The 27,305-nt window shown below is 50.9% G+C and overlaps 1 protein-coding gene across 2 annotated transcripts in view; it reads left to right on the forward strand.

The window, feature by feature from the left end:
* Positions 1 to 27,305, forward strand: part of HK1 (hexokinase 1) — an 88,927-nt gene that overhangs the window by 39,932 nt on the left and 21,690 nt on the right. For both annotated transcript variants that reach the window (XM_007095743.2, XM_042959773.1), the window contains 6 exons: positions 10,063 to 10,211; positions 15,125 to 15,244; positions 18,133 to 18,228; positions 18,804 to 18,903; positions 19,015 to 19,198; positions 25,758 to 25,913. In XM_007095743.2, the coding sequence (XP_007095805.1) occupies positions 10,063 to 10,211; positions 15,125 to 15,244; positions 18,133 to 18,228; positions 18,804 to 18,903; positions 19,015 to 19,198; positions 25,758 to 25,913 (805 nt within the window). The remainder of the gene's footprint in view (positions 1 to 10,062; positions 10,212 to 15,124; positions 15,245 to 18,132; positions 18,229 to 18,803; positions 18,904 to 19,014; positions 19,199 to 25,757; positions 25,914 to 27,305) is intronic.

A 27,305-nucleotide genomic window follows, 5' to 3' on the forward strand; every position in this document is an offset into this window, starting at 1 on the left:
AGCTGAAGTCGGACGCTTAACTGACTGAGCCACCCAGGCGCCCCTGGAGGCGAATTGAAAGCCTCGATTTGGAGCCTCTAGTACGCAGCCTGCAACGTGGATGTGAGGAAAGCTGCTGTTGCTGTTCACAAAGGACGGGCAGGTGCACAGCTTGTCGGAGCAGACTCGGCACAGTGGGAAAGGCCCCCTGTGCCTGCAGGGCTCTTTAGAAGTCCCGAATGAGATTCGGCTGCTGATGAAGGGCAGGTACTCTGCTCTGTGGCCACAGGTGGGGCTTGCTTCCTGTACACATTGGCATTCGGATCTCTTGCGTTTCCTATTTGAATCCCGTTCCACCTCCGTCTTCTTGTTTTCCTTGAGGTGTTGGTACCAGCAGTTTTGACCTTTAAATAATGACTGAAGAAATTCTGGTCCTCAGTGATGGGACCGTGGTAGGCCCTGGGTTTTGTTCTGACAGCTCTGGCTTTGTGGTTCGCTCCTGCTTTCTCCCAGCTCCGGATGGCACCCACATCTGGGAGCATTGAGCCTTTCCAGGGTTAGTGGAGTTCTGTGGGAGAGGCATGGCTGTGCCTGCTTCCAGCTCAAAGAAGAGGGAGGGGAGGTAACGGGGGTGTGGGCAGTCCCCGAGGGCTGCTGCTCTGACTGTGCTTGGGAGAGCTCAGAAGGATACCTGATGCCCGCAGGGCACCTGATCCCATGTGACTGGCCCAGGGCTAACATATCCAAGGACCATATGTCATTCCTGGACCGAATGTCAGCAGGCAGTGCTCTCCCTCACCCTTTCAGAAACCATTTCCGGACTGGAGGGTCTTTAAAGGGTGATCCAGCTATGCTCAAGATCTAGCCGTTTGCCCCCATCAGCGACTTTTCAAAATAAGGCCCAGAATTCAGACTCGGGTGGGAAAAACACCGTGCAGGCCTCTCTCAGACACTCCTAACGGTTGCCAAGACGCTTAAGGCCCTGAGCAGTCCTGCAGGAAAGCAATCTGTTTAACCTGGCTTACCTGCCTTTCCCCCTCACCTTTGATCTTCTCTTCCATATTTCATCTGTCTTGAGACACTTTTTAATTTGAATGTCTCTGAAACCAGCGGTGCGTTGTGCTGTCGTTGCAACTTAGAAAGCATTATTGGCGGTGTTCATTCTTTCTTCGTGCTGCGTAAAACAATGATGCGTCTGACGGCAGTGTCCTAAGCGCGATGACACGTGTGGTAGGTAGTATGCCACGTGGGAGGATGCAGTCCTGGGGTTTGTTCACGGGAACCAGCAGCCTGGGCCCCATACCTCCCTTTGAGTCTCTCTGTTCTCCAGTGTGGATGGGGCCAACTGTTTAGGGCCTCTGAGAAGTGCTAACCGAAGGACGAGGAGGTGAAACCAAAGTCCTGAGGGACGAGGCCCCCCTTCCTGTGCGGGGCCTGCGTCTGCCCATTTGCACTCAGCACCTCTCCCTGCCTCACCCGTCCAGCCCTGCCCCCACCCCTTGTCTTCTGGCTTCTGCTGGTGGCAGGCGGTCCTTCGAGCAGACCTGCAAGTCCTGGGCTGGCAGCCGTGCCTCTCCAGTCCCTGCCTGTGGCACTGCATGGCATTTTCCTCTTACAGGGATCCCGGTCAGATTAGGCCCCACACTAAGGACCTCATCTTAACCTGATTACATCTGCAAAGACCTTGTTTCCAAATCAGGTCTCATTTCCGGGTCCTAAGGGTTAGCGCTTCGGTGTATCTTTTTGGAGGACACAGTGCAGCCCTAACACATCCTGTAGCCTTTCTCCTTATAACTGTATCTTCTATTCATGGTTGGGCTCAGTTCGTATGCCCCGGGGCCCACACTGCCTTTGGAACGGACCCCACAGCCCCACACAGGCATTGACATTGATGCCAAGGCCTCGCGTACCTGACCCCAGTCCACTCCTTGCCCCTTTGTGACAGAAGTGCTCCGCTGTCACCTCCCTTGCAGTCCTTTATCAACCAAGAACCAGGAGGTCCCCTGGAGTAGCCAGAAAGCGGGTCTCCTGGATAGTAAACCACGGCGCTGTTCCCTTTTTAAATGTTAATCACTGCTTCATCTGTATAATTAGCCAGCGACAGAATTAGCGGTAATCCCAAACCACTGAGGGATAAATTGGACTCAGCGAGGTGGAGAGACACCCCTGCCTGTTCAGGGTGATGTGACTTCCAAGTCAAAGGGAGAAACAAACCTTTCCTTTTCCTGCTGACCTTGACCCTGGGGGACTGGACGCAGTGTCTCGAAACTCTGCTGATTTTTTGGAAATGTATCGACACATTTTTATTATTTGTTTCTCCTTTGGACACTTTTTATGGGCAGTGGTTTTTCTTTAATTCCTCTTCAGTAATCTATACATTAATTTTTTTTTTTTTTTAAACCCTAAAGTGGCTTTCAGCTGCCGCGTATCCTTTCTGGAATAGAAAAGGTATGAATAATAAATAAAAGAAGGAAGATCCTGGGGCGCCTGGGTGGCTCAGTCGGTTGAGCGTCCGACTTCAGCTCAGGTCGTAATCTCACAGTCGATGGGTACGAGCCCCGCGTTGGGCTCTGTGCTGATGGCTCAGAGCCTGGAGCCCACTTTCGATTCTGTCTCTCCCTCTCTCTCTGCCCCTCCCCCATTCATGCTCTGTCTTTCTCTGTCTCAAAAATAAAAATAAACATTGAAAAAAAATTTGTTTTTAAAAGAAGGAAGATATTGTTGGAGCCTTTTTACTTTGGTGGCTTAGCTAAACAGAAGTCCCTTTTCAGAGCTGCGAGTCCCGGGGATAGCTGGCCCTCTGTGTCTAGCTTCCCTCAGAAGACCTGGCTCATTCTGTGTCTCGTTCATGAAACCTCCCCTTTTTCTCTTCTTATTTATTAGTAAGGATACTGGAAAAATACCAATTTGATTGCAAGGCTTTTGAGGGTAAATTGAACTGAATATATTTCCCTCTTTCTGCCTCCTGGTTCCAAGCAGGCTCTTTACCCAAAGGATAAGTTAGAAAATCTTTGATTTGTGGTGTGTTCACAGTTAATTTTTTGGACCCCCAGGTATACATAGGACTACTCTCTGGTCAAAGGAAAGAAACTACTCTCTCTGTTCCCATGGCATTTGGGCCGTTGCTTAGCTTTCTGTCTCTGTTCCCTTCTCTGGAAAGAGGATTGGATCATCTCAGAAACTCTCTCCCTCTGTGAAATCTGCATGTGTAGCATTCTGGTGGGTTTTTGATAAAGGTGTAGAACTCCCATCAAGTAGCTGGATTGCAGACCAGGAGGGAAAGCCCTTGTATCTCACGTACAGGCTCAATTTGTTCGGCAGGGCAAAGGTGGGCATTGCATGAAGATGGGGTTTCTGTTTGCCCTGTTCTCCATCCAGTGCAGGCCTGGGCTCGAGAGAGACATCTGTCCCCATGTTTGTTTCCCATGATATGCGGGGAATAATGGCAGTCATTATAAAGTGGAGAGTTGCCAGGGGACCCTTCAGATGCTTTGTTTAATGAGCCTTCTCTGGAAGAGTGGTTCTCCTGGGTTCAGTGGGAATGGGAAGTGTGGGAAGAAGTTGCAGGTAGGAGGCAGCAGGGGCAGGAAGTAAGGTTGAGGCCCAAGATTTGAAGAGGTAGTTGGAGTGAAGCCCGGTGCTATAAAAAGAAGCTGAACTGGAGCACCTGGGTGGCTCAGTCTGTTAAGCGTCCGACTTCGGCTCAGGTCATGGTCTCACAGTTCCTGGGTTCGAGTCCCGCGTCTGGCTCTGTGCTGACAGCTCAGAGCCTGGAGCCCGCTTCGGATTCTGTGTCTCCCTCTCTCTCGGCCCCTCTCTCACTCGTGTGCGTGCGCGCACTCTGTCTCTCTCTCAAAAATAGAAAATAAACATTAAAAAAAAAAAAAAAAAGAAAAGAAGCTGAACTTGAAATTAAAGAGGGGGAAAAGTCCAGAACCCTGGATTAATCTCTGGCTCTGCTGCTTCCTATCTGTCTGACCTTCGAGGAGTCAACTTCTTTAAGCCTCCTGTTTCCTCATCTGTAAAATGGGCACGATAAGCCTCCTTTCCCTGCCTCACAGGGCTGTGGAGGATCAAGTGGAAGTGCTTTGGAAACTGCAAACCACCATGAGCGTTAACAGTGGGTCCTCGTCCTCCTTAACACGGTTGCCATCTCCTAAGTAACTTTGTAAGAGTTCTTTGGGAAGGCCCTTCCCGGCTGATGCAGTCTTTCCGGGGTGTCTTTTGTCTGGCAGAGAATAGGACCAAACAGACATGCATTTGACCCAGGCAGTTCTTTTGAACTAGCAGCAAACGCTGGTGGCCTGCTGTGTGCAAGACTTAGCACTGGGGGAAGGAAGTTAGCCTGTTCAGTATTGCCCTTGGCTTCAAGTTGCTGATCATCCAACTGAGGAAGATAAGACATAGACACATAAAAGATAATGGGCGTCAAATATATTTGCAAGTATATGAGCCGCCGAGGAAAGGGAGGGGCTCTGGCCTTGCCAAAGGGGTAACCGCGAGCAGGTCGTTCAGCTGGATGGGTTGGAGCTTCCTTCTCCATCCACCGAGAAGATGAGTTAATATTTGTCCCGTGTCGCCTGAGCTGCAAATATGATTTACAGAAGGAGGTGCCAGCTGCCATTTGTTTTAGCGATCATAAACACACCCTGGAACCGGGGTCATGCTCAGGGAAGGATCGGGAACTGCACTGGGCTTGACAATGACCCCTTGTAAACTGCCTTCAGAGAAAGGCCACCCCCCCTGCTCCCCCCCCCCCAACTGAATCTGTCGACTCCCGCTTGCAGGTGTGCTGAGTGTCCAGTATTGAGTGTTGGCTTGACATCTCAAGGCCACCTTTTCTGGTTGCCGTCTCTGACCCTAACCTCCTGGGGCCCTGTTGACCTGTGCTTGTTGAGAGCTGGGGTGGACAGACCACCGCGGGAGGCTGGGATGGGGCAGAGCTGCAGAAGTGGGGCCCAGCCCTATGTGCCCTAAGACCAGATTCCTCCCGGATTATCTTATCGGCAGCAGCAAGGTCATTTTCACTTATCCTGCTTGAAAAGCTTCAGGTCTGGGTCCTGCAGAGCTGCTGCCTGAAACCTGACCCCTTCCTGCATCAGGGGCTCAGAGCTCTTACCTGCTGTGTTGACACTGACACCAATAAACAGGAGCCCCCCCCCACAGACACCTGGAACTTGAGCGCAAGAACCTGCTTTCACTTAGGACTCTGAGTCAGCTGAAAATGAGACTTTTGACCAGGCCAGCGACCGAAAAATTGGTCATGCTATTTCTTTTTGTAAGTTACGATGTAAAAATCCGTGTAAGAACAAAGCAGAACAAAACCAAAAGCTGCAAGGATTCATGGATGTTGAGGAACCCCAGCAAGAAAGGTAGCCATTCTTACCGTGCTAAAGCCTCACTCCACTGTCGTCAGCCGTGGGGATCCTCGTCCACGAGGTCTGTCCAGCAGGCGGTTTGAACCAATAGTTATGAATCTGAGCTTTGGATTCACGTGCTGGCTCTGCCGCTTACCGGCTGGGTGCTCGGGCTAATCGCCTAACCCCTCCCAGCCTTTACTTGCTTACCTGCAAAATGGGGATATCACAGCGGTACCCACCGCATAGGCTTGAGGGAGTTTAAAACGATGCGTATGAAGCGCTTAACATCTGGAGTGCGGAAAGGCTCGATGCATGTTAACTGAGGCTAAAATAAAGTACTTTCGATATTCTAGTGATGCATCCTCCAGGGAGGAGCTACCTCATGCTGGAGCCAGTTTTTTTTAACTGGGTAGCAGTGAGCACCATGGGGGTTAGGGTTCTGATGGGAGCTGTAAGACAACTCTATAAACAGGGGCACCTGGCTGGTTCAGTAGGTAGAGCGCGTGACTCTTGATCTCGGGGTTGTAAGTTCGAGCCCCATGGTGGGTGTAGACATCACTTAAAAATAAAACCTTAAAAAAAAAAAAAGAAGAAGAAGCAAAGGAAATTGTAAACTGATTTGAACAACCCACAAAGTCAGGGTCAGAATTCCCTACAAATCTGTGACCCCCTACTTCCCACATTCTCCCTTGGGACCTGCTTTTGGACCGTAGAAGCTGCCTTTGGACCATAGAAGCAGTTTAAGACCAGTGGCATCGTGTGGTATATTCACATTATGGACTATAATTCAGTCATAGAAAGGGATGAGGTGCTGATACCTGCTGCAACACAGTTGAGCCTTGAAAGCAAGTCATGTGTAGTAGGTGAAAGGAGCATCGACCAGAGACCACCTGTTGATATGAAATGTCCAGAGTAGGGACATCTGTAGAGGCAGACAGCAGATTCATGGTTGTTGGTGGATAAGACGGGTTGGCAGGAAGTGGAGAGTGACTGCTCGTGGGTACAGAGTTTGTTTTGGGGATGCTGAAAATGTTCTAAAATTAGATGGTGGTGATGGTTGCACAACTCTGTAAATATACTAAAAACCACTGAATTCTACACTTTAAAACAGGTGACTTGTAAAGAACTGGAATGAAAACAAAAACTTAAAAAAAAAAAGAAAATGGATGAATTGTATGATATAGACGAATAATTCTCCGTAATTCTGTTATTTGAGAAACCGGCCAACCAGTGGCGCATCACTGCTTTGTGCTTGATGAACAATAAGCAGGGGTGCCTTGAGTGAATGAATGAATGAATGGATGACTGGGCCACCAACCCCCATGATCAAGCAGCTACCAAGCATTTATTGAGCTCCCCTGGGTGCCATGGATAGACGCACAGAAGCCCAGGTTTTTCCCTCCAGGAACTTGGAAGGGTAAGAATGGTGAAAATTCAACCATTTGGTTCGTTCATTGACTCCTTTCCCAGCCGCATTAGTCCAAGTATTTGTTGAGCTCTTACCGTGTGTCAGACACTGTTCTACGTTCCAGAAATAGAGCAGCGTGTCAGCTTACAGGTTGCTGGAACCAGATACAAACGTGCATCAAATACAAGCTTTTTTTTTTTTTTTTAACTATTACCTTAAAAAATAAAATAAAAAACCCCAAGGGACCCAGAATAGCCAAAACAATCTTGAAAAAGAACCAAGTTGGAGGACTTTTACTTCCAGGTTTCAGATTTTATTACAAAGCCACGTTAATCACAACACCGTGGTACTGACACAGGGTAGTAGATCAGTGGATCAGAATCGAGAGTGCAGTATGTCATTTATGTCTCAAAATTGGGGAAAAAAAAAGAATTGAGAGTTCAGAAACCCTTTTTTGGTCTCTTGATCTTTGACAAAGGTGCCAAGACTGTTTAATGAAGGAAAGAACAATCTTTTCAGCAAATGGCACTGGGACAACTGGATATCCACATGTAAAAGAAGTAGCTTGGATCCCTACCTCACACTGTAGAGAAAAATCAACTCAAAATGGGTCAAATCCCTACATTTAAGAGCTGAAACTGTAAAACTCTTAGCAGAAAACCTAGTTGCGAATCTCCGTGACCCTGGATTTGGCAGTGGCTTCTCAGATATGACCACAAAAGCACAACCAACAAAAGAAAATAGATACGTTGTACTTTGTTAAAAGGAACAACTTTTATGCTTCATAAGTCACCATCAAAAAAGTGAAAAGACAACCCACAGAACGAGAGAACATATTTACAAGTCATGTATCTGATAGTGCTCACGTCTAGAACATGAAGAACTCTTACAACTCAACACTTAAAAGACAACCCAAGTTTTCAAACAAGCCAGGGGATCTGAATAGATATTTCTCCAAAGAAGGTGGAAAATGGCCAAGAAGCACCTGAAAAAAAGGTGCTCGTTGTCATTAGCCAGGGACATGCAAGTCAAAATAAAATAAGATGATAATTAGTATTGAGGATGTAGAGAAATTGGAAACATCACGTATCACTGGTGGGATGGAAGCTGGTGGACCTGCTTCGGAAACCAGTGATGGTTCCTCAGAAAGGTAAACATTTGACAGAGCAACCCTTCTTCTAGGTGTATACCCAAAGGAGATAAAGACAGGGCCACACAAGAACTCGTGCGGAAATATTCATGGCAGTGTTATTCATGATAGCCAAAAGGTAGAAACAACCCCATCAACAGACAAATGGGTAAATGAAATGAGGTACATCCATACGGTGGATTATTATTTGGCCATGTGACAACATGATGAACCTTAGAAATGTTTTGCTAAGTGTAAGAGGCTGGTCACAAGAGGCCACCTACTGTGGGGATTCCATTTGCAGGAACTGCCCAGAAAAGACAAATCTGTGGAGGCAGAGTGTAGATTAATGGTTGTTTAGGACAATGGGGAGAGAGGGGCTTGCTTGAGAAGCAGTAAAGGATTTTCTTTTTGAGGTGATGAAAGCATTCTAAAACTGGTTTGTGGCAATGGTTGTATAATTGGATATACTAAAAAAACATTGAAAGGGCGCCTGGGTGGCTCAGTCGGTTAAATGTCCAACTTCAGCTCAGGCCATGATCTTGCATTTTGTGAGTTCAAGCCCCGCATCAGGCTTTGTGCTGACAGCTCAGAGCCTGGAGCCTACTTGAGATTCTGTGTCTCCCTCTCTGCTCCTCCCTTGCTCACTCTCTGTCTGTCTTAAAAATAAATAAACATTAAAAAATATAAAAACCATTGAATTGCATACTTTAAGTGGGTGGATTGTAAGGTGATTTATATCTCCATAGTGTTGTTACCTAAAAATGGAGTATTATGGATGCTTCCCTAGGAAAATGAGATCCCAAGCAGCCTTGTATTTATACTGCTATAGGATTGAGACTTTAGGGGACCAGTGGGGCTCAGGTTGGCAGGGGTGGCTGTCCCCCCGGTGTAATATACATTAGGACAGTGGGGATCCGTAATAAAATTAACAGATTTTAACCGATATTTTGGAAGCGTGTGTGAGAATTACTAATGAGAAACAGGGTAGAGAAAGTTAGATGGTGGCTTAATGGTTTGTGACCCTTCCCATGCCACCTCCCTTGCTGCTGTCTGGTGGCCTCAGTGCACAGTCTTATCATCTGTAAGACAGGCACACACAAGTTACTGCACACATCGGACCTGAGGGATGTAACTATATCAAGCCAGTTACTCTTAAGTGACGAAGTTGCTAAAAACATTCCCTGGGTAGAAACAATACAAATGTCCACTGCCGGGTGAATGGATAAACAAACGTAGCTACATACAATGGAATGTCAGCCTCAGAAAGGCAGGAAACTCTGACACCTGTTACAAAATGAACCTTTGAGACACTATGCAGAGCGAAATAAGCTGGACACAAAAGGACAAGTATTGTGTGATTGCACTTCTGTGAGATCTTTAGACGAGGCAAATCTGTAGTGACAGACGGTAGAGAGGTGGTGACCAGGGGCTAGGGGATGGGGAGTGGGGAGTGACTGTTTAATGGTTCTAGAGCTTCAGGACCCTGTTAGGGGTGATGAAAAGTTTTGGAGATGGATGGAGGTGATGGTTGCACAACGTTGTATTTAATGCTACTTAAGGATGGTTGCAGTGGTAAATTTTATGTTGCGTGCATTTTACCACAATTAAAAAAAAAAAAATCCCCCAGGGGAATAAGTGGAGGTGTGAACTCCGTAACGTGGAAGGAACTCAAGGCATGGGGTGGACTTCAGATGTGGGGTTTTCTCTGAGTTGAAATGCTGTTTTTATTTTTTTTTTAATTAAAAAATTCTTTTTAAGTTTATTTTGAGAGAGAGAGAGAGAGAGAGAATCCCAAGCCCCGTGCTGACAGCGCGGAGCCCGACGTGGGGCTCGAACTCATGAACCATGACATGAGCTGAAGTCGGATGCTTAACTGACTGAGCCACCCAGGCGCCCCATGTTTTTATTTTTATTTTATAGGTAACAGTGCTGTCTGGGAGGAAGGATAGGGAATTAGAGAAGCTGGAGCGAGGCTTTGTACAGAGCTCAGCACTTGCGTTCCTCTGCGTGGAGCTGGCCTGCTGCATGCCAGGCTGGGAGGGTTTCCCTGGCCCACTTTCCAGCCAGGGCAGTGGTTGGATGAGGTTTGCATGGGGGATGCAGACCCTGTCGAGAAGCTGGCAAAAGTGCGGGGTCTGCCTGTGACGTGAACCTGATGCGATACCTGTTGTCTCCCTAAACAGAAAAGGGAGATTTCATTGCCCTGGATCTTGGCGGGTCTTCCTTTCGAATTCTGAGGGTGCAAGTGAATCATGAGCAAAACCAGAATGTTCACATGGAGTCCGAGATTTATGACACCCCGGAGAACATCGTGCACGGCAGTGGAAGCCAGGTGGGTCCCCTCTCCCTTCCCATCAGCCCCAGTGCGCTCCCATGCAGGAGCCAGACCCCCAAGCATTGGTATCTGAGTTCCTGGAAGGAGTCCCTTGTAGATTCACGTGGAGAGGGGCTCTTGGGTGGAAGGGTGTGACCACCTAAAGAGAGTCCACCATCTGGGTAAACTGGTGGCTGGGAGAGGGTCACTGGGACTTGCACAGTGTGGAAGGTGTGAGGAGGGAGCCCGGCAGCTCTGTGGGTAAATGTGTTCATTCTCTAAGGATCCTGGGGTTGGCTCCCCAGCGCAGGTTTAGCAGAGCCCATGGGTGAAAACGCCCCTTCTTCCAAGGCGTTGGCCTCCTCACCCAGCTCACCAGGGGCCCAGGCCTCCCCGGGTGTGGCTGTCACCTTGTGCGGCAGCAGGCATTTGAGTTCGTGGCCCCAGGGCTAGTCAGGGGCTCCTGGCTACCTGATTTAATAGCCTCCTAAAGAGTCCTTGGTACAGAATGTCACCACCCCCTTCCCTCACATTTGATACCTGAGGCCCCTCCTTTTCATGGGGCCCCCTGGGAAGGGCTGCCTTCCTTAGCTGGCAAAGGGGCTGTGGGCATGATCAGAAGGGCCCGTTCCCCGTGTCCCGTCTGTCTGGTTGCGGTGAGTGGTGGGGCCTAGCTCACCGAGGACCCCGTGGTCACGGTTTTCCGTCATTCGGTGTCCCGTTAGCCTGTTCCCGGGAGCCGCTCCTGCCACGGGCCTGTAGATATACTGGCTCCTGCAGCCTATTGCTTGCCTTCTGAGTCATGGCTGCTGCCCAGGATATGTATTCAAAGCTTGCCAAATATTTGCTTTAGGAAGGGTGTGTTCACGTCAAGGTTCATGACTAAGTTCTCCAGAAAACCCATTTGTTCTGAGCTGGACTTTGAGATGAGACCCAGGAGCCTTCTCCTCTTGACTCCTCTTGACCGTGTTGTTTCTGAATTAACGCGGGTGGGTCCTAGAGCAAGCTGCCTGCCGTTTTTTTTGTTGTGTTTTATTTTTGGTCTGAGAGAAAAGGGCTAATCCCAGCCCTTGACCGGCTCCTGGGGGTTTGGGGTCAGAGCTTGTCCGACCATGTCAGGGAGAGCATTGAAGAAGACGCCAGAAGAGATGAACCGCTGCTCAGCCGGCCACTGAAATGAGTGTATCACTCACCGGATGGCCGTGCCTGGAGGTTCCCCTGCCCGTGCCTCCCCTACTAGGCCGCACAGACTGGCCCATTCGTCCGAGGTGGGCCTGAGGGCTGCCAGCTGCTGGGTCCCCAAACCCCGCCCAGTGGCTGCTCATTATTCCTTTGTGCCGGTGGCCCGCAGCCCCGCCTTGGGTCCTGCTCTTTGCGCTTGGCGACAAGCACCCACCTCTTACTGTCTGTTCCCCACGTCCCGGGGTCGAGCCGCATCTGCTTGGTGTCCTCACCATCAGGACTCTCTCCCTGGGCCAAGACATTCCTGGTGCTGTGTGACTTGACCTTTGAGGAGCAGGGCTTGTCAAGAGGGTGCCCACTGGCTATATTCAGTTGCCCAGTGACTTCCTTCTTCCGGCGCCCGCAGGACCTCCTCTCTCCCAGCCTCTGTCTCCGTCTTCTCAGCTCCAGGATCACTTTGTTTCCTGCTGTCTGTCTCTTCCTCTTCCCCTTTCAAACGGTCTGCAAAGAAGAGGTGACGAGAATGGTGATAATGGTGGTAACAGTCGTGTGTTCTTACAGCAATACTTCCGTGATGCTCGTTAGGTTCACATCCCTGCTGTAAGCACTTTGCGTGGAATGACTCCTTTAGCCATCGCAGTGACCCTCTGGGGCAGATGTCATCATTCTCCCCATTGTACAGATGAGAAAACTGAGGCTCAGATGTTAAGTGACCAGCCCCTTGGGTCACACAGCTCATAAGTGATAGACCCAGGCAGTCCGGCTCCAGATGTTTCTGTTTTAGCAACGTGGAACACCCTCAGGCTGGGTCTTGTCTTTATTGTCTTTATCGAGAGTTTTTGATGGTGAGGAAACGTGAGGGCTGTGGGCAAGGAGGAGGGCCCAGGGGATGAAGAAGAAGGTTGGCAGTTGAGAATAGGGATGAAACAGGAAATTCTCCTCCAGAAGTTTGGTTTGAAGTTAGAAATAAGTAGTAGGGGCCCATTTTTCTGATCTCTGACCAGCCTGGAGGGTGGAGGCCGCCAGGGGCCCCACTGTGCCCGGACTCACAGTCTGTGAACAGTCCTGAATTCGTGGGGCTGTGATCCCACGTTCTGTAATGTGCAGGAATTTAAATAGAGTTTTACACTTTTATCTAGAATAATAGTAAACGTATAGAAAAGTTTTAAGATAAGCACAAAGAGCTCCCCTATATGCCCTCATCCAGATTTGCTTTATCTTTTTCTCCCCCTCCTCTCCATGCACACACACACACACACACACACACACACACACACACACACACACGGTATGCCAAAGGCTCAGTTCAGCTTTAAGCTTAGTAAGTCTGGAAGCATAAATGCAGCCTTTCTTAAAACATCACTTAGCTTTGGGAATTTTGAATGATAAATGTTTAAATTCTTGTTTTAGTCATTGTTTGCCATTTTCAACTGGAGAAACTGAATTTCCGTGTGGGGATTTTTAAAATCATGATCGTGTTGTTAGGAGGGGGAAAATAGTGCTTTTTAGACCCTGAAATTTTGAGCCCAGCGAGGCCGGGTAACTTCCCCGCCTGGTTGGTCACAAGCATACTTAGTGTGGCGGTGGCTTCCTGTCTCTTTGAGCAGGCTTGTGGCTCCTGGAACTGTGGGCGTTTCACAACCGCGGCGTTTCCTTCTCGACAGAGCCCTTGGGGGTGGCTGTGTTCTGTTTGGATCTGGGAGCTGGTTACAGCGCCTCCCCCGTGCGAATCCGTTCCTGCAGCCTGCGTTCTCCCTGCTCCTTCCTGCCTGCAGCCTGCCTTCCTCTCTCCCAGCCCTCTCGGTTCAGGGCCACAGGGGGGCCTGGAGCTTGTGACAGCTGATGACGCGGGGCTTGCTGACGGACTTAGGAATGGGTTTATATTACTTGGAAATGTAGGTCGCAGGAAGCTTAGCTGGGCTTCTCCAGGGAAGGTGGTCATGTGTCTCTTTAGTCGGACTCACTGGCTGCAGCCATCGTCTGAGTAATAGTGACTCAGGGTCAGAGAGGCTCCTAGATCAGAATCGGCAGGTTTTCCTTTACACTGGCAGGAAAGTCAGAATTTAGAGCTAGGTCGGGAGCATCTGGGGGAAGTTGGGGAATAGGAATAATGACTTCTGGCCCCCTCTCGAGGATATCCCTGCAAGGAAAGCCTTTGGGAAGATAGCCTTGTCTGGGTACACGGGCTGGGGTTGCTTCCTGTGACCATGTGGTTAGCTCTGCCAACACTGCCTTCTTCTGGCCTTCTAGAAGCTCTGTAGCTGTGTCAATCCTGTACGTGAGGGAGGTCTAGTGTAATAACAGCCATGTGAAAAAGACAGAGGGTGACCTAGACTGTGGCATGGTGCCCCAAAGAGCGTATGTATACTTTGATTACATTAGTGAAGGTATAGAGCTAAGGAAAAGGGAGGTTCTTCATTCCACTAAGCTTTCCTGTGTTCAGAACACATATGAAACATTATATTCAATTCTGGATGCATTGTATTTTATTTATTTATTTTTTTAAAGCTTATTCATTTAGTGTGTGTGTGTGCGCGTGTGTGAGAGAGAGAGAGAGGGAGCAGGGGAGGGGCAGAGAGAGAGAGAGAGAGAGAGAGAGAGAGAGAGAATTCCAAGCAGGCTCTACGCTATCAGTGTGCCCGACATGGGTTTCGAACTCTTGAACCGTGAGATCATGACCTGAGCTGAAATCAAGAGTTGGATGCTTGACCGACTGAGCCACCCAGCCACCCTGATTCTGGATACATTTGAGACAAGGGGAGGTATTTGATCCTAAAAGGTTGGCTTAGAGGTGGTGAGCCTTCCATCATGGACAGTATTCATACAGAGGCTAGGGAAACAGCGTTCTGTGTTCTTTCCAGTGGATTCTAAGATGCGTGTGTTCACCCCAGGCAATGTGTTGTGGAGCAGACAAACTAAAACGAAAACCCACTGAACAAATTGTGGTGTGTTCATACCACAGAATCCTATGCAGCAGTGAGAGCGAATGGCCTCTAAAGGCACACCTCAGCCCGGACGATTCTCTGACACATAATGTCAAGTGAAAGAACATGTCCTTGTTGCATTTATGTGTGACAGAAAAACAGCACAACGAATCCAGAGTGCTGGAAGTCAGAGTGGCTGCCGACTGCCCTTGTGGGGTTAGGTGGTGGCAGCGACCGCAGGGGACGTGAGGGAGGCGTCTGGGTGCTGGTGACACAGGCGGGCGAGCCTTTGAGAATCCGTGAACTCTGCGCCTAAAGGATGTGTGCGCTTTTCCACGTGTGCGTATCATGCTTCAGGAAAGAGTAAAAGTGTGACCGTCTGAAGATTGCTGAATCGCTCAGGTGGGCTAGAGGCTGTGACCCTCCCGTAGCGTTGGGAGTTTACACAGACGGCGGGAGATAGGCATACAGGGAAGGGGCCGGAAAATGCCCCACCTGGGAGGGGGCCATGGAGACCACTGCCTGTGCCTTCTGGAGGGTGAGGTGATTTCCTCTTATTTTAAAATTTCTTCAGCGCCCAGGTAGGCAGGCCATGACCGCCCACGGGCCGGTCCCGATGAAAGGGTTTGAACCGCTTCCAGAGCTGTGCTGGCCCGCAGGGAGGTCTCCCTGTAAGGGACTCTTTCTCTAGCCTTCACAGCCAGGGCGGCTTTCCCAGAGGGGCGCTCTTTTCCCTCTTGCAGAGGGAATTGTTTACCTCTTTCCCTGAAATGCCCGGTCCCCTGTCCCCTGTCCCCGTCCTGACTGCTCTTGCGCTCTCTTTAGCTTTTCGATCACGTCGCCGAGTGCCTGGGAGACTTCATGGAGAAAAAAAAAATCAAGGACAAGAAATTACCTGTGGGATTCACGTTTTCCTTCCCTTGTCGGCAGTCCAAAATAGACGAGGTAAGGACGTGCTGGGACTGGCGGGCCCCATAGAGGCCCTAAAGAGGGAAAGCTGATGAGCCCTTTGGCCCGATTCTTTTTCCCTTTTGCTCACGGGATGGCCTGCATGTCTCGTATTTTTCTTAAATAGAAACATTTGTAGGAGTTAATGTGAGGTCACCATCTTGTGTTTATCTGTCAATTACTTAAGTGATTTACATACTTCTAGAGACAAATCATGGCGTTTGTGGCCATTAGGTAAGTAGAGACATTTGTGAAGCTCAAGCAAGTGAAGGAAGGGAAGGTAGGTTTGGTGACAGTGAGAGAGGCTGCCGAGCCTTCTGTCAGAGATGTACCGCGTGGTGTTTACCTGGAGGCCATCCTGGTTCCAGGGAATCTGGTCAGGATCCCACGCCTCGGGCCCAGAAACTCTGTTGGTTCCCCTTCTGACCTCCAGGTGGATCGTTGCACCCCCTTGCTGTCCATTCATTCATTCATTCATTCATTTACCTGTTTAGTAAGGAAGGACTCCGGCATAACTCCGTGGCCCCATTGTACCTCAGCATACTGCCGGGATACAAAATAAGTAGATGCGACCTTGTGCCTTTTCTTCACGGAGAGACAAAACACACACACAGGCAACCTGTGAACAGAGTCCTATAACAGGGACCCCGATAGCTGACATTCCGGAGGGGCCATCGGGTACCAGGCTCCGTCCTGATGCGCACGTCACAGTTAACACACGTGATCTTCAGACACCCCGTGAGTGAAGTGCTTACGGTTCCCGGTTTACAGATGGAGGAAACTGAGGCGTGGAGGGATTAGGAACCTGCCCAAGACCACCCGGCCAGGAGGGAGCAGAGCCCAGACTAGCTGTGGGCAGAGCTAGCTGTGGGGAGCGACTAGTGTGGCTCCAGAGCCTGTGCAGGATGGTAACATTGTGGTGCCCTCCGCACTCCTGGGCAGCTCCCCTGTGCCTCTTTATCCGTAGGGTCAGTGCCCTGTCCTGGGCACCGCGTCATGCTCCTGGAGCCCTTCCGTCTGTCTGATTTGTGTAATTATGTCACGTTAGAGCAAGAAGGGGCTTGAGAGCTCAGTAGACCAAGCCCCTCCTTCCTCAGATGGGAAAGGAAGCCTCCCAAGGTCACAGGTCTTATTAATGGCAGATCTAGGACCAGAATCCCTGGCACCCCCTCACCTAGTCCCTGCTCCCCCTCCCCCTCCCCCCAGTTAAAGACCTCGAAACACTGCTGTCCTCCTGTCTCCAAAAGGACCGCGGTGGCCACTCTAGACTCTGGTATCTGGCCCTGTGACACCTCCAAGGTGTTCATGTCACTTTCACTTCTAGGGTGTCTTCCCAAACCTTTCTCAAAGCCTGTTGTTGGTACTAAGTTTCCCTTTGCTTCTGAGAGTGGAGACTTGACAGTCACACCCCCGGGTAGAGACAGTGTTGACATCCCCTCCCACCATGAGAGGTGGGGGACGGCTTGAGAATGAAGCGACTCATTTGCTTGCTCCTTTGTTCACCGGTGGCTATTGACCAAGTGCTATCCCCATGCGGGGCTAGGCCCTGGGAGAGAACGGGGAGCAGATGGGGCCTGCCCCCCAGAAGGTGCAATCTTGCCGGGAAGAAGGCATGGCAGAAGGGGGAGAGAATGTCCTCAGAGCAGGAGAGCCCCCCAGAGCAGGGCAGATAGCCTGGTAGAGGGGCTTTGCAGGCAGAGGAGCTAGAGGCAGGGCCCCCACCCACAGGCCTTGACCCCCATCCGGGGAGGGCTTCCTAGGCCGGGCCATGCTGCCTGCCAAGAAGCCGGTGGACCGCAGACTAAATAGCCATCCAGGGGGCCTGTGCCCACTCCTCAGGGATGCCTGGAATCTTCAAGATTGTCCAGATCTAGACCAGCTGCCTTGTCCCACAGGTGAGCAAAGTGACTTTCAGAGGAATTCGGGGAGCTGCCCACAAGGAAACGGGCAGAGGTGTGAGAATAGGACTCGCCTGCTGATTTCCAGCCCCGCATTCCTTCCGCAACATTCTCGGAGGCCTCTTGGGGGTTGGGATTGAGGGGAAGAAAGCAGTGTCCAGGGATTTTTGGAATGCCTGGCTTAGCAACAGGCCGCTGCCGAGCAAAGAACCACAAACTCTCCCAAACACGCACCCTCCTGTGCGCCTTACAGGCCACGTGGCTTTCGCCGTGAGCCGGGGCAGCCTGTGTATAGGCAAACTCCCATCCCAGCCCCCAGGGGCCCACGGGACCTGAGCAGTAACAAGTCTTCCCAGCCCTGCCGCGTGTATGGCAGCTTTCTCCTTTCAGAGAACAACACTCAAGTATAACAAGTATTCTTTTGTTCAGTATCTTGGATTAAAAAGAATATGAGAGCAATACGTAAAGCTATTGAAATAATATAAAGGTACAAAGTAAAAAGTAAAATTCTGACCCTTCCCCGTTCCCAAGTGAATGACCGCTGGCTGTCTCTCCTTTTTGGTGTCTCTCCATTAATCCACAAGCACAAATGGATCGTATTGTATTGCTGCTCCCAAATGGGGGTTAAAGTCCCAAGTCGGGGACGAGGCATACATCGAATTTAGTCGCTATTCCCTTGCAATCTCTAGGACCTGGCTTTAGAAGTTCAGTAGCCAAGGATTATCTTGGCATTTTGTTTTCCTGCCCAACTTGGCTCTGTCTCTCTTTCCCTGGGGCTGTGGAAGCCGGGACCTGGCTTGCAGGTGGGGAGGGGTGATCAGGCAATGACGGGATTTCTCTTGTTCTCTTTTTAAATGGAGTCTGGCTGAACCGCTTGTCCTCTCTGGGCCTCTGCTTTGTCACTTGTCTTGAGCAGCCTCCCCGGGGACCTGGGGGTTCTGGAGGCCTCCCGGCCCTCGTCCAACCCCCATCTGCTCTCCTTTGCAGGCCATCCTGATCACCTGGACAAAGAAATTTAAAGCGAGCGGAGTGGAGGGAATGGATGTGGTGAAGCTGCTTAACAAAGCCATCAAAAAGCGCGGGGTAACTTTCGGGGCCGCCTGGAGGTGGGGGAGTGTGGGGAGAAGTCTGTGATCTAAAACAGACCAGGCCCTTCCGCAGGGCAGGAGCGCCCGGCCTGAGGCATTACGTAGGTGTCTCGAAGACCCAGGCAGATGAACAGTGGGGGTCCGCGGCCCCGAAGGTTGGGGTGGCTCAAAGCAGGGGTCTCCGAAGTGCCGCCCGAAGGAGCCAGGCCCTTGGGCGGGGGGAGCGCTGGGCCGTGCGGGGAGCTGACGCGATCAGGTGCCGCCGGTGCGCACGGAACGAGGGCAGTCAGCGCACTGATGTGGTGCGGTGCTTTGTAGAGGGCTGTGGCTCTGTGCGCAAGATCCGCTCTGGAAAGACTCTTAAGCCAGGTAATTAAGATGACTGTGCAGTTTCCCTAATGTAATTACCGCGCTCTGATCCAGCCGACTCGAGTGCCGGCAGCAATGAGAGCAGCGCCGCTCCCAGGAGCAGGGGTGGAAATGGGAGCTCTCTTGCCACGCTCTCTTGAAGGTTGGTGACCTCCGCTCCCATGCGAGAGTGGACGGTGACACCCCCTCATGTGTCCCCAGGACTACGATGCCAACATTGTGGCTGTGGTGAACGACACAGTGGGGACCATGATGACCTGTGGCTACGACGACCAGCAGTGCGAAGTCGGCCTCATCATTGGTAACGTCACCTCCTCCTCATCCGTCCCTTCGGCTGGTGTGTCCGGAGGGCACAGCCTCGTCTCCTGATTTTGTGGTGGTCACACCTTCTGATCGTGTCTCTCTCTCCCAGGCACTGGCACCAACGCGTGCTACATGGAGGAACTGAGGCACATTGACCTGGTGGAAGGCGATGAGGGCAGGATGTGCATCAACACGGAGTGGGGGGCCTTTGGGGACGACGGGTCCCTCGAAGACATCCGCACCGAGTTCGACCGGGAGATAGACCGTGGCTCTCTCAACCCCGGGAAGCAGCTGTGAGTCCCACCTTTTCTGATGACTCGTGCACATGACTTAGGGGACACTTAACGAAAGGCGTGGGTTGTGAGATGATAGGGGCAGAATGCAGGTAGTCACAAAGGGAGACGCCCAGCAAATTTGCGGGACCTGTCACTCCTTCTGTGGATAGATGTGCAGCTGTGGCGACTGCCGCTTTAAAAGCACGTTTTGAATGATTGTCTCTTTGTCTAATTACACTCTAATTGCGTCCTCATAAAAAATCTTGGAAATTAGAAATACAGAAGCACTCGCAGAAAGCTAAGGTTCAGAAGCACTGTAGAAAACTAGCATTGCCACTCAGAGCGAGCGGGGCCATGAGGTAAGCAGGGCATCAGCTGAGCAGAGAGAGTGAGTGTCCACTCATTCGATGCTACTTCTTGAGAGCTCTGTGCTAGGCTCCGAGGACAGAGCAGGACCTTCCTACTTAAGTCCAGTACTTAAGAGCTAGTTGGGGAGGTATGTCCCACATGTAAATGTTGGTTATGCAGAGGAGTGAGCGCAAACCATTTGAGTCATATAGACCTTAGGGAGACGGGAGAAGGGAGAAACTTCTTCCGTGTCATGGATAGGCGGATGGGTCAGAGTTGATAAAGAGCATCAGACTTACTGGGTAAGTTATTTTTGGCCTTGGAGAGCTGCCGAGGTATGAGTGACATTATTCAGGACAGACATTAGTGTGGGCATTTCTGGATAGGAGCTACTTACTTCCTGAAGTGCATATGCCCCTGTTTTTCTGCGATGCCCCTGTGCTAGCAGCACTCTGATCAACCCCTCAGCAGCCTTATCCTGGGATCGGATGTTATCAGTGCGCTGACAGGTGTTCAACCCTGTTGGCTTAGCGGTCCTTATCTTTTTTTCTTTTAATAATTTTTAAAAAAATTATTTATTTTGACAGAGAGAGAGCATGCGATCAAGGAAAAGGCAGAGAGAGAGGGAGAGAGACAGAATCTCAAGCAGACACCATGCTGTCAGCACAGAGTCCGATGTGGGGCTTGAACTCGCAAACCATGAGATCATGACCTGAGCTAAAATCAAGGGTCGGACACTTAACTGACCGAGCCACCCAGGCACCCCTTAGCAGTCCTTAACTTGTGCCAGAGAGAAGTGGGAGTTCTTTTGTCATTTTGAAACCCATCACCCAAAAATCCCCATAGCCTAGGCTGGATGATTGGGCTTTCCACCCAATTCCACCCGAATTAATGGAATCCCATAAGTGGGCGGCCCCCCTCCACTGGTAATTGTGGTGGGGAATAAACTAGGTTTCTCAGAAAGAGAATGCCAGGTTCTTAGATCCAGAGTTGAACATCAACTCTGCATCCAGAGACTGGGGTACCAGCTTGGTGATAAAGGAAGCCTGTTCCAGAGCTCTGGCAGCCAAAGGTTTTTTTTTTCCCCCCAGTCCATTTACCTAACTTGCGGCACTAAAACCTGACCCCATGTGACATGAAGCTGTTTACTGTGCCTGCTTTACAGTTCACTGGAGATCTGTGGATGTGCTTGATCACATCATTATCTCAGGTACCTCTGGGGATATTCTGTAATATGTGCCTGTGTATCACAGTGCATCTCTAAAATTCTCACGGTTCCACATTCCCAAGCATATGTGACCCCAGGGGTTTCAGATCAGAGATTATGTACCCGTACCTGTTGTTACTATCAATCATTTAATCAGAAGTCGCCCTTCTCAGGGAGCAGGGCAGTTACCTGTGATAACTGAGCAGATGTGACCCAGGCCCATGTCTGGTCCGTACCCTCAGCCTCAGCACAGGGATCCCACGTGGCTTGGGTGGAAGCCTGGATTTCTCTGCCGTCTATTTTGAAGTATTTCTGAATTTTCTAAGGGGCTGAACTGTATCCCCAGGCTGAACTGTGAACTGGGCTCACAGTTGCCTTGCGATAAACATTTTTGGAATGGTGGTTGGGTAGATGCATAGATAGAGATGGATGGATGGATGGATGGATGGATGGATGGATGGATGGTGGATTAAGGAGGAGGAGTGAGGATGGAAAGGTGGATGGATGGATAGATAGATAGATGAATGGATGGATGGATGGGGTGAATGGGGAAATAGAGAATGGGTGGAAGGATGGATGGGGGTGGATGGGGAAATGGAGAATGGATGGATGATGGATGGATGGATGGATGGATGGATGGTATATGGGGAGGTAGCCAGATGGGGAGGAGATGGGTGGTGAATAAACAGGTGGTTGGGTGCAATAGTGAAGGGTGGGGTCAAGTCCGTCTTCTCCAGTGTGTCTCCCTGTTTACTGGTCAGCGTAGGTCGGGTCTTGTTAAGAACAATGCTAAAGAGGTGATGGATTCTTGAGTTACATCACATATTCCTGGAAATAGGCTATTGGCCAGAGAGTTTTTTGCCAAAGCAAATTTTTGCTCTTTCCTAGGTGCCTTGCCTAAGTTTTGGAGCCTTCCGTATTCTGTGCAAATGCCAGAATTTGGTTCTTGTCAGGGAGAGGTGTCTGCTCCATTTGACTGGTGGGGAAATTAAGGCGGTGTGATAGGACAGGCTGGCCCAAGACTCTCTTGAGGTTTGATGTGGCTTAGGTTTAGGGTTTTCTGCCCTATTTGAAAGTTTGAGTTTTTAGAGTGACCTTCTAGAATATCTGAGACTCATCTCTTACCATTTATGGACCAACATCATCAGTGGTGGTCTGGAGGAGTGGTTTTTCATCGCTGATTGCTCATCGCCTTTACACAAACGCCTTTTATTTATTATTATTATTATTATTAATATCATTATTATTATTATTATTTTAAGCTTATTTATTTTGGAGGAGAGAGAGAGCATGCATGTGCACAGGGAAGAAGCAGAGAGAGAGAGAGAGAGAGAGAGAGAGAGAGAGAGAGAATTCCAAGCCGGTTCCCTGCCACCAGCTCAGAGCCTTATACTGGACTTGAATTCATGAACCACGAGATCATGACCTGAGCCCAAGTCAGGAGTCAGACGCTTGACTAGGCACCCCCATAAAGGCCTTTAAAAAACATATTGTAGCCCCGGCATCCCCTCACCCTACCCGCCTTCCTCCCAATTCTGACCCAGTTGGCCCGGGTCGGGACCTGTCCTTAAGAGCCTGAGAGCTCTCCTGGTGATTCCATTTTTTAACCAGGGTTGAAAATGTTAAGTGTGTGGGATTTGTGCAAAGGCCCTCGGTACCCAGACGGACTCCAGACCACTACACACGCACTCATTCATTTTGACTGAAGTTTGCGTTTACTGAGTACCAACTGTATACATTTGGCCAGGAAGGGTATCGTCACGGTGGCTCTGTGGCTCCTGCCTGCACTGGTGATAACTACTTTCAGGATAGCAGGGGACAGCCCTGAGTACCCAGCAACCCTAGCCTTACCCCAGAGTTAGGAGGTGTCTCTCTAGAAGGGATCGGATATTCAGCTTCCTCCCTACCACCCTTCCACACTAGGCCTGTTCTGGTCACATGCCTGTCTCCTTCTACAGATTTGGGTCCCACCCTCTGTGATTTTTAATTCTCCGTCTCGTCCCCTCCTGTCTTCTTGGACTCCTTAATCTTCTTTTTCCGTGTCGTGTCTGGAATTTTAAATCCCGTTGCCCTATGTGATTCCTTATCACATCCTTCAACATGCAAGGAGCCACATGTCCCCCAAGACAGCAGCAGCAGTGACCATGACAGCAGGATGGTTTGACCTGCAGAATTCTTTGACCTGAACGCTAGTGAAGTCAGTCCCCAGACACCTTTTCTTATGGTTGCTCTGCCTGCTCCACGGAACCTCTCCAAAGCTCTAATCCTGCTTAGCGTGGCCTCGGACCTCTCCCACTTCTCTGGTCCCGGGCGGCCCATTGGAGCGGACCCCGGCTGCCAGGGGAGCTCCCGATTGGCATGCGAGTCCTTGCTCCCCTTGTGTGAACATGACCCCCAGCCCGCCCTTGCCAGCCTGTCCCCAGGCCACGTGGGTGTCGGCCCTGCCTGTGCCCACCGGCCGGCGGGAAGGCTGTGGCTCCATGGTGTTTGTGGGCACTGAGTGCTAGGAGGTGAATCACGGCTTGCCTGGTTACTTGGCTTCACTTGAGCAGAGCATGTTGAGCATGTTGGTTGAGGAGCCCTGCTGTGTCCGTGAGCCTTTGGCTTGAGCTGAGCGAGGCTCATCAGAGGTGCTTTTTCCTGGTTTTGCTGCTCTGACAGGGGTTCTAGGAAAAGGGGATGATGGGGTCCATGTATGGAAGAGACGTCGTGTAGAAAAGGGAGATCGTTGTGTCTCCAGAGGGCGAAGTGAAAAGCAAGGGGCAGAAGGTGCCAGGAGGCTGATTTTGGCTCATCCTAAGGGCAGGAACCTTTTCTGTTGTCACGCTGCCCAGTGGGGGCAGGCTGCCTCAGGAAGGAGTGAGCTGATGAAGGTAGACAGAGAGACAGGGTTGGGGGTGGGGCTGGGTGGGGCTGCTGGCATGACAGTAATAGCTGACATTAAATGACATCGCCCATGAGAGAGGCAGAACAGCACAGCGGTTAGAGCATAGCCTCTAGTGCTTAACTGGGACGGTGACCATGGGCACGTTTTATAACCTCTCTATGCCTCAGCTTCCTCATCTGTAAGGTGGGGATAGTGATATTGTCTACCTCATAGGGTTTTAGTGAGGATCAAATAAGTTACTACATGGGAAGTGCTTAGTAAAGTGGGATGCATAGCAAGGGCAGACATTCTAGCACTTTGCCCATATTACCTCCTATCCTCTGCCCAGCGGCCTTAGCGGTAGGCCCTGCCGTTATCCCCATATTCTGGGTGAGGGGATCAAGAAGTAAGTAGCACAGGAAGCGGCCGAGCCGGGATTGAGCCCCGGGCAGTCTGGCTCCTGCCTGCTTCGAGATTCCGGCTCGGGGCTGTGCAGAGGCCGTTCCCACAGGTACCTGGGGCGGCAGCTGGGCAGCCGGGCCTCAGAAAGGCCTGAGTCCTGCCAGGGATCCTCGACACAGCTGTGGCTGGGGCGGTCCTGTCTGGTCCTGTCAGGAGCAGGAACAATGAGAGCGGTGTTTCTCTGCGCCCGCGTCGGGGCGAGGGAGGGCCAGGCGCTCAGGTCCCAGCAACATCCCTGGCTCCCGGGCCTGGCTCTGAACGGAACAGATTGTTTTGCTGTGTCACAGCCAGCTCTGGGTGTGCCAGCTGGCCTCCCTCGGAGGAGAGGCAGGCCACCTGGATGTGGACCTGCCTCTCTGATCTGTCCGGCTCAGGGCTTCCTCCTGGGCCCTGCCCAGCCAGCATTCGGGGCCTGAGTCTGGCTCAGGTGTGGCACGGAGCCCTGGTCCGTGGTAGCCTCTCCTCTGCAGCGTTGGGCTCAAGGTGGCCGCTGCAGTTACAGGGCCCACACCTCGTGCCACCCCTCCCAGGGACACAAGAGAGGCGATTCGCTCTGTGACTGGCCCGTGGCTGTGCGCCGCCCGAGCAGCGGGATGAGCTGATTGGCTTTAAGCTACTCAGAGCCCTCCCCTGGCATTTAGGGTGAGGTCAGTGGGAGAGGAATGGGCACCCCAAAGCAAATTTTTGCTCCTTTTGGCTAGAGAAGGAGAACATGGATGCCAGGGAGGTGGCCGGTGACAGGAGTCCCATGGGAAATGGCTGTGTTTCAGCCCCATCGTCTACTCAGCCTTCCCTCAGAGAAGGCATTTTACCTGTTCTGACTGAGCTGGGAAATGGAGAGAATGTTCCCCAGCCACCTCCTTTTCTCAAGGCTTGGAGCCTCCCTAGTGGAGTGATGGAGACGAAAACGCTTTAAAAAAAATAGCAAAGGGGCACGTGGGTGGCTCCGTCGGTTGAGCGTCCGACCTCGGCTCAGGTCATGATCTCACGGTTCATGAGTTTGAGCCCCGCGTCAGGATCTGTGCTGACAGCTCAGAGCCTGGAGCCTGCGTTGGATTCTGTGTCTCCCTCTCTCTCGGCCCCTCCCCTGCTGACACTGTGTCTCTCTCTCTCTGTGTCAAAAATAAATAAACATTAAACAAATTTTTTAAATAAAAAATAAAAATAAAAAGTATAGCAAAGGGGCGCCTGGGTGGCTCCGTCGGTTAAGTGTCTGACTCTTGATCTCAGCTCGGGTCTTGATCTCAGAGTCGTGGTTTTGAGCCCCATGTTGGGTTCTGTGCTGGGCGTGGAGCGTACTTTAAAAACGAAAAATAAATAAATAAAAATAAAAAATAAAAGGCAGAGCATAGAGTTTTATAAGAAATGATCATATTCTCATTTCTGTCTGGGGGCCTCCTCATCACCCCCAGTCTCACCTCCAGGCAGCCTTCCCTGCCTGTCCCTGCTTACCTCCTCTGTCCACCTAGGGATAGGTGTGGGGTCTAGAGGAGTCACCCCTCCCCCACTGCTGTCCCGTCACCATTTAGTCACACGGTTGTGTGTGGTTTTGCCTGCCGGCGGGACCATGAGCTCAGAAGCCCGAGGCGGTGGCTCCCTCTCCCTCCCCTCTGTCTGTCCTATTCCTCACGAGCTGCCCCTGGGGTACCCACGTAGGAAGGACCTGACAGGTGCCATACACTTTTCTCCTGCAGGTTTGAGAAGATGGTCAGTGGCATGTACTTGGGGGAGCTGGTTCGACTGATCCTGGTCAAGATGGCCAAGGAGGGCCTCTTATTTGAAGGACGGATCACCCCGGAGCTGCTCACCAGGGGGAAGTTCAAGACCAGTGATGTGTCAGCCATTGAAAAGTAGGTGCCGCCCCTCAAGGCTTTCTCTTTTCCTTCCCTCCAGCCCCTCCCCATCCCCACCTGCACACACAGGGGAGATTAGAGCCCAGGGAGTAGATGACTCCAGTGGTGAACGAGATGCTCACTGAGCCCGGGGCCTGGGCTTGGAAGCCTCCCTGCACATAGTAGGACCTTCTGTAGACTGTGTTCTAGGGAACCCTGGGGATCTCAAGATAAGGTATTCCGTGAAGAATCAGGAATTACTAAATCTTCCATTTAGAGATTTATAGTAATCATTAGCATGGTAAAGAGAGCCCAGTTCACTTTGGTTAACTGATAATTTCCCAAACTTCTTTTATGCCTGAAATGCCCTCCCACTACTCCCCCCAATTCTCTCACCTGTTAACCGCCAGACGTGTTCCCTGGCACAAGTTTGGGAAACATCGATTAACAGCTGAGACAGGGCAGATCGACATGGGAGGAAGGAGTCCAGCCAGAGACCTGACTGCTACCTTTCGGCCTCAACTTGAGAAACCCGGATTTCTCTGCCTTGACTGTTACTTGCGGGCCTTCACCCTGAGAGGGAAGAGGGTAAACTTGATCCCACAGCCGTTTGATGTGGTTGGGCACCTCCAAGTCTGAAGGACTCCTTTCTTGTGGCCGGCCTCCGTGTGCCACCAGGCTCTGTTCCTGGTTTGGAGACATGTAGCCAGGTGAGGCCACCTGCTGAAAGATAGGGCTAGCTTGGTGCTGGAGAAGTCCTTTCATCTCTGTATGAAGCTGTCATTGCCACCACCCTGTGGTGGTCCTGGAGACTCCGATCGAACCAGTGGCTTCCTAGCTCTGGCTCCTGGGAGGAGATGCCTATGAGCTGTCTGCAGGTAGAGAAGGAGGCTGAGGAGATGGGACGGGGTTAATGTGGACGTACTCCTCTGTCACATCCATGTATGGGCATTTACCTGAGGATCGCTCTCCTTTGGGAACTACCAGGGGAGAGCTGGTGTCAGCGGAGCGCCATGATACTGAGTTCCCAGCCACCTCTCTCCTCCAGCCTCCGGGCTGGCTACTGAGAAGGGAGGGGGCAGGAGGCTCATGGCATGCCCTCAAAGTCATCGACAGAGTCAGGAAATGCCTTCCTTTTGGCCTGCTTCTGGTGTTGGCCCACTGGTTACCACGAAACAAAAGCCCACTTGAACTAGCTCAGGAAAGCGTGTGTATTGTAATAAAGGCTGTCTGAACGAAACCTAAGCATCCTACCAGGGCAGACAGACGTTCAAAGCATTCTCTTTAAAATCGGGAGTAAGAGAGGATCCCCCATTTTTATTTAGCATTGTCTGGAGTCGTAGCCAGTGTTGAAAAAGAAAAAAAAAAAAAAGAGAAAAATTAAAGGCTTAAGAATAAAAGAGAAAAATT

This window comes from Panthera tigris, chromosome D2, assembly GCF_018350195.1.
Source record: "Panthera tigris isolate Pti1 chromosome D2, P.tigris_Pti1_mat1.1, whole genome shotgun sequence".
Taxonomy (NCBI): Eukaryota; Metazoa; Chordata; class Mammalia; order Carnivora; family Felidae; genus Panthera; species Panthera tigris.